This window comes from Phyllostomus discolor, chromosome 8 (genome assembly GCF_004126475.2).
Source record: "Phyllostomus discolor isolate MPI-MPIP mPhyDis1 chromosome 8, mPhyDis1.pri.v3, whole genome shotgun sequence".
Taxonomy (NCBI): Eukaryota; Metazoa; Chordata; class Mammalia; order Chiroptera; family Phyllostomidae; genus Phyllostomus; species Phyllostomus discolor.
Window position 1 is genome coordinate 105,412,100 of NC_040910.2, and position 6,722 is coordinate 105,418,821.

The 6,722-nt window shown below is 43.2% G+C and overlaps 1 protein-coding gene across 6 annotated transcripts; it reads right to left on the minus strand.

The window, feature by feature from the left end:
* Positions 1-101: 101 nt before the first annotated feature.
* Positions 102-4,676, minus strand: KRT10 (keratin 10). 6 transcript variants are annotated; one of them, XM_036033879.1, is made up of 9 exons: positions 3,857-4,675; positions 2,964-3,046; positions 2,434-2,590; positions 2,179-2,340; positions 1,965-2,090; positions 1,450-1,667; positions 987-1,027; positions 752-806; positions 102-459 (listed from the first exon to the last, which is right to left on the minus strand). In XM_036033879.1, exons 1-9 carry the CDS (start codon positions 4,589-4,591, stop codon positions 453-455), a joined length of 1,584 nt encoding a protein of 527 aa, XP_035889772.1. In that variant the 5' UTR covers positions 4,592-4,675; the 3' UTR covers positions 102-452. The 6 variants fall into 6 exon arrangements, with proteins under 6 accessions (XP_035889772.1, XP_035889773.1, XP_035889771.1 ...); XM_036033880.1 differs by having other exon boundaries at positions 752-803; positions 984-1,027; XM_036033878.1 differs by having other exon boundaries at positions 732-806; positions 3,857-4,672.
* Between the last annotated feature and the right edge of the window lie 2,046 nt (positions 4,677-6,722).

The window sequence follows — 6,722 nt, forward strand, 5'->3', positions numbered from 1 at the left end:
TTTCGGAATGTCTGTAGAAATCCATCCTCAAATGCTATAGTTAATTAATATTTCAAGTTAAAAGATCTCATTTAAATAAAGGCAATTCTGACCAAATAAGATAGTTTGCATCAGTAAGAAAGTTTATTGATTCATTAGTACATGAGAATAGAAATTTTTCTTTTTTCCCCCCCCTTAAAGAACACTTTCTGGTAAAGTGAAAAGAAGAAATACAGAAACCACAAAACACCTTTTTAGACACCTTATTTTCAAAGAGGGAGCCTATTTCCAGAGACCATTAAGACTGGAGTGTTTTCTTGGAGACCTTGTTTTTCATGCATCTGTACAAAATGGCCTTTCCTCTTGATGTGGCTTAATAGTAGTGTTTCTTGGTTTCCGACTCGACCACAGATGAAAGGACTCTACCATCAGGTGCCACTTCTTCAAGAATTGTCTTGATCACTCTGGTTTTATTAGTATCTGAATGTAAATCACGAAAAAAAAAGACTTTAGACTAAGCAATTTGTGGGGGTCCCCATTAATGAACATGCAAAATTTCTAAAAGAAAAATACACTAAATTTAAAAAGAAAATTTACTTTTTAACGTTGCTTACTCCCCCTCCCCCGCAATGTTTAAAACACAGCATTTTAGACCATGCCATTTTCCCTTCAGTATAACTTATTGTTTAAAAAATGCACGTAGGAACCCTAAAGTTTTAATTATTTAGAAAGTTAAAACTAATTCTAATTACCCCAGCTAGTTTCTGCTGACCTTGGTCCCTTAGTTGAGGACTCGCCAGTGGACCCGGAACCGGACTTCTGGCCTCCTCCGCCGGAACTTCCGCCGTAGCCGCCGCCGCCGCCTCCGGAACTGCCGCCGCCGTAGCCGCCGCCGCCGCCGCCGGAACTGCCGCCGCCGTAGCCGCCGCCGCCGCCGCCGGAACTGCCGCCGCCGTAGCCGCCGCCGCCGCCGGAACTGCCGCCGTAGCCACCGCCGGAACCGCCGCCGCCGGAACTGCCGCCGCCGTAGCCGCCGCCGCCGCCGGAACTACCGCCGTAGCCACCGCCGGAACTTCCGCCGCGCCCGCCGCGGTAGCCGCCGCCGCCGCCGCCGCCGCTGCAGGGGGTAAATGTCACATTGACTTAACTGTAACCCGGGGAGTGGGCGCGTCGCTTTCCCGCTTACTGGTTCTTTAGGAAATACAATGTTTTCTTGGGGGGGGGGGACCTCTGCCAAGTATGTATTTTAAAACTCATTCATTAAAAACAATTTGATGTACACACAGCCCTAAGAATCAAGTTCGTGAGACACGGGGGCTGGTTGCATACGCCTTTTTTCTGTGCTCTGCTTCCTCCCTTCGCTCCCCTTTCTCCCAGTCTCTGGCACTTCCCTGGGCTATGGGAGAGCCTTGCGATTCGGAATATTGAATAAAAGCAGTTCAGATAATTAAAAAAAATTGTATAACTTACCCTCCTTCTCCTTCTAGCAGGCTGCGATAGGTTTGAATTTCAGTCTCCAGTCGGATCTTAATGTCCAGGAGTTGCTGGTATTCCGCGTTCTGGCATTCGGTTTCAGCTCGAATCTGCTGCAGCTGCTCCTCCAGAGAGGAGATCTGGCCCTGAATCTGGGAGAGCTGCACACAGTAGCGACCTTCTGTTTCTGCCAAGGAGGCTTCCAGGGATTGTTTCTGTAAAGAGGAAAGAATACATTGTGGCTTAACTTTCCTGTTCAACTGAGAACAGTGCATCTTATTTAGCAATTGAAGACATCATATAGAAGCATAAAGAAAGGGAATAGAATTTGTGTTTTCCATTTAATAACAAACTTCAGTTTCAGCACTTTCAGATCGATGCCAGTAATGCTTTTCTCCCATTAACAAAGAGCTCGGATTTTTATTGCTCCTTTCTCACCTTCACTCTGCATTTTCTGTTGTTGCATATTCTTACTGAGCATGAAACTTTGTGTGAGAGAGTTATTAACGTACCAGGGCTAGTTGGGACTGTAGTTCGATCTCCAGACCTTGAACATTGCGTCTCAGTTCGGTGATCTCATTCTTCTGGCTGGACATTTGTTCAATGTTATTATCGATTTCCGTAGTCAGTTCCTTGCTCTAGAGTATGAGGAAAAAAGGGAAAGGTGAGAAAATCTGCAATGATAACTGAATTTTCGTTGGCTTCCCCCAAAGGAAGGTGGCTTACCTTCTCATTGAACCAGGCTTCTGCGTCTTTGCGGTTTTGTTCAGCAAGTTGCTCATACTGGTTTCTCATGTTGTTCAGAAGCTGGGTCAGATCAACGCCTGGGGCAGCGTTCATTTCCACATTCACATCGCCAGTGGACACATTTTGAAGGTCTTTCATTTCCTGTTTGAGGAACAGAGAACATCAATGACTGCTCTGGGGCCAAACTGAGCAGTCTTTTGGCTGGGGAAAGTACATATTAATGTTTTGCATCACCTCGTCATGATTCTTCTTCAGGTAGGCCAGCTCCTCAGTCAGGCTCTCGATCTGCATCTCCAGGTCAGCCTTGGTCAGGGTCAGCTCATCCAACACCCTGCGCAGGCCGTTGATGTCGGCGTCCACACTCTGGCGGAGGGCCACCTCGTTCTCGTACCTGAAACAAGCACAGCACAGTTACTGGCTGTAACCCAGAAGGGAGGTGCGCCAGATGAAGGCAGAGACTATTTAAAAAGCAAATATAAGTTGACTTTATATCATGGCAACATTTATTGCATATTAATTCACAAAGGGATACTGGATAGTGGTTTAATGCACAGAAACTTAGCAGTTACTTTAAAATGCATTTTCTTCTTTTACTATTGCCCAGAAAGGTATATTGAAATGGAAAATTTCTCTGACAGCTCCAGTGCTATTTAATTTTAAATGGATTGAGAAAAATGTAATTGCTATTGTGGACATCCAAAGTCATTGTTAAAAACAACTCATGTATTTGTTGTGACAGCGTTATACCCATTTGCTTAGCTTACTTCAGCCTGAAGTCATCGGCTGCCAGCCTGGCGTTGTCGATCTGAAGCAGGACATTGGCGTTGTCGGTGGTTAGATTCAGGATCTGCGGGAAGAGGTAAAGACATCAGATACAAATACGGCTTTTATAGCGGCATAGGTGAACTGCACTTTTATGTTGTTCTCTTACACAATTTTGGAGAGAATTTTTATTTTAAATGTGAAATATTACAGGCTTACCGGTACACTTAAATTGGGTCATTTGTTTTCTTGAAGGGTTTATACTCTTCTATTTCTGTTTCATCCCATTCTGAAAACTGCTTGGAATTCTATAGCCGTGTTCCTGCACGCATGCCCCCCTCTTACACTGTGTGATTTCCATGTAGGTCGGCCAAGTTTTGACTGACCCATACCTTACTTGGTTTGATGTGTTACAAATATACACTCTAAATGAATACACGCTAAGCTGGCACACAGTAGGTACAATTCACAAATCCCTAGAGGCCAGCGATATCTCATTTCATGCTGGAGGGTTAATGTTTCTTGCATTGTTGGTAATGAGTGCTTTTTCTGTTATCAATCTGAAAAGTATTTTCTTCGGACTCATCTAACAATTCTTTCAGTTTTCATATTTGTAAATGATCTAGTGTATTTTAACTATGGACTCATTATACACTAATTAAAACCAAAAAAATTTTCAATAACCCACCACCCTATACGACACCTAACACACGCATTGGATGAAGATTGGAGTGACCATACCATCACAAATACTTACCTTGGGTGAGGCTGTATTGTTTTTGGAATCAAGAAAGTAACACAGGCAAACATAGCGAACGGCTACATCATAATTAATTTAAAATTGATCACACGGTTGAAAAGTAGGCTTCAAGTTGGACTTTAAAACGCCCCTTACCTGATTTTTAAGGTCTTCGATGGTCTGGTAGTATTTGTCGTAGTTGCGAGGCTGGCGCTGGCCCGTGTTGCTGTTCTTTTCGTACCACTCCTTGATCTTGCCTTCTAGCTCGTAGTTGGATTCTTCAAGAGCCCGCACTTTGTCCAAGTAGGAGGCCAGGCGGTCGTTCAGGTTTTGCATGGTTACTTTCTCATTTCCGGAGAGAAGGCCACCGTCTCCTCCAAATCCACCACCGCCACCGCCGAAGCCCCCAAAGCTGCCTCCGCCGAAGCCCCCACCTCCGAAGCCCCCACCTCCGAAGCCGCCGCCTCCAAAACCGCCTCCTCCGTAGCCCCCACCAAAGCTGCTGCTTCCATAGCTTCCACCAAAGCTACCTCCACCGAAACCACCTCCTCCTCCGCCTCCTCCTCCGTAGCCGCCTGATGAGCACAGAAAGCCTCCACCGGAGCTCCCACGGCTAAAAGAGCCACCACTGAACCCCCCCCCTGAGCTATAGCCTCCACCATGGGAGCTTCTGCTGCTCGAAACCCTGAGGGATCCTCCGCCGCCGCCGCCTCCTCCACCCCCTCCTCCTCCGCTGCGGGAGGAAGAGTACTGTTTGCTTGAGCTGTACCGAACAGACATGGTGATGCTGTTTAGCCCAGGGAGTGCCTGCTGCTGCCACCAAGGACAGTGACAGGCCTTTATATACTGAGAAGGTGTGGCCCACGTGTGGTAGAGTTTGCTTACTTGCATAGTTTTCTTTTTGCCAATTTAGCATCTTTGGCTGATGATTGCATAAATTATCTTCAGTAATAACCAATCCCAATAGGTATGGTTTTAAATTTGTCTTGAGAACAAACGAGAGGCGTGCTGTGTTGAAACTGAAAATGGGTGTAGTTCAGATAAACATGCTTTGTAACCTTTTGAAGGACATTGGGCAACTGTTAAAATCCAGTTTGAGCTCAGCACTGATTTAGGTTGTATAGCATGGTTGCAAAGTTTGGAAAAAGAATTTTAACTGCAAAGTTATGGTAATATAAGGTTTTTAAAATTCATGTTTTAAACAGTTTTAATTAATTGGAACAACAAATAGCATAAAGCCTGCCAGAATCATGCTATAATTTAAGAGATCTTGTAGAAAACTGTAAGCAACTAAAAAGAAAATAAAACACATATGCTAAACAATTTTACTAATGTTTAAAAGTTGCCACGTATAAAAAGTTAAAACCACAAAAGCACAATTTAGGAAATAGGAAATATGCATGTGCATATGTAGGGAATCTTTTATTTGGGTGAATGAAAATATATTGATATTTTACCTAGGAAATTGGAAGTGAATAATGATTTAGGAATCTTCTAATTTAATGGTGTTGCTCTTTTTAACATTAAAAAACTAAAATCATGAAATTACCCATTTTCAACTGTTAAGACCATAAGGTAGACATTCTTAGCACAAGATATGAAGAACCATCCTCCAGTACTTTCTTATACTAAGTTTGATTGACTGAAAGGGAAAATTTAGGTATGTTATGATCGTGAGTAAAAAATTTGCTTACAAGAATATTAATGTAGATTAGAGAATGATACTCTCTCCAAAAATTATGAACTAGACTGTGAACACATGTTTCCAAGCTAGATTCTGTTTCTCAAAAAAAAAAAATTCTATGGGTATACGGTGTGTAGAATTTGGTATAACAGTTTGTCTAGTGAAGTATTTAATTGGGACTTTAATACACAGTGTAAAGTTATTTTATATTTATCCATAGACAATGGCATTGCTATGTATATGTATCCATTCACACACACTTTGTAATTACACAGTGCTATTTGTGATGCTGTGTTTGTATAATCTCTGAAATAAGCTGCTGAGATAGGGGTGGTGGTTATTATCTGTAGCCCATGGACAAGGAAGGTGAAGCTGAGAGAGGTTATGATTCTGCCTAAAGATCTGGAATAGGTGGTTGGACTGAGATTAGAAACCTGGTCTTCTGATGCCTGGCTTTTGGCTCTTTCCTGCTATACCTGCGTGTGTGTGCGTGCGCATGCTCCCGTGGATGGATCTGATGGAACTGATGCCTCCATTCCTTACCACGAACACAGCACAACACTACACAGCACAACAAAACAACACAGCAGAACGGCTTGGAAGCGCGACAGTTTCGAAAGAATGGTATTTGGCACACACTCTTCTATTTCTCATTGCTGTTACACGTTAAATTTATAGCTGCACATTCCAGCTTATGAAAGCGCTAGAGATAGTTTCTGCGGGGAAAGGGAACGTGGTTGGCAGGGGAACGAAGTGTTGATTGTCAGAGCGGAGGTTCCTACCCAACAAATTGCAGCTCCTCCGACCTGTTCGCGCACGCAAGTGGGGCAGTAGCTAGACAGAGAAACGAAACCCAGCCGTGGGAATTGATCCTTGGTGCAGATAGTCTGCAGTGAAGCGAAGCCGTGAGAAGTCAGGATGGGGAGGAGCCATATTCTGCTAAGTTCACAGAGGGTGTTGAAAGGCTTGGTATGAACAGGAGCATTTTGCAAAGAAAACATTTTAGTTTGAGTTTTTGAAAGATTTTCCCTGTAATTATCACACGTTTTGAGTCTTGAACTTACCAGTTATTGTTTGGTATTAGCCTTTAATTTCTTGCCCCTGGTGGGAAAATAGAACCATCTCGATCTAGTTTCAGTTAGGTGACAAGTGGTGTGAAGAGACCTGTTATAATTACATTAAATCGAAGACTATATGAAAGGAAACCATTGCATAAAAGTGCATGGGAACAGAAACATGCATAGATTCTTCTAATAACTGACTGTAACATTTAATTTAAGCCATCTCTAATGTCATCAAAGATTACTTACTAATCTGTACACCCTACAAATTAAATTG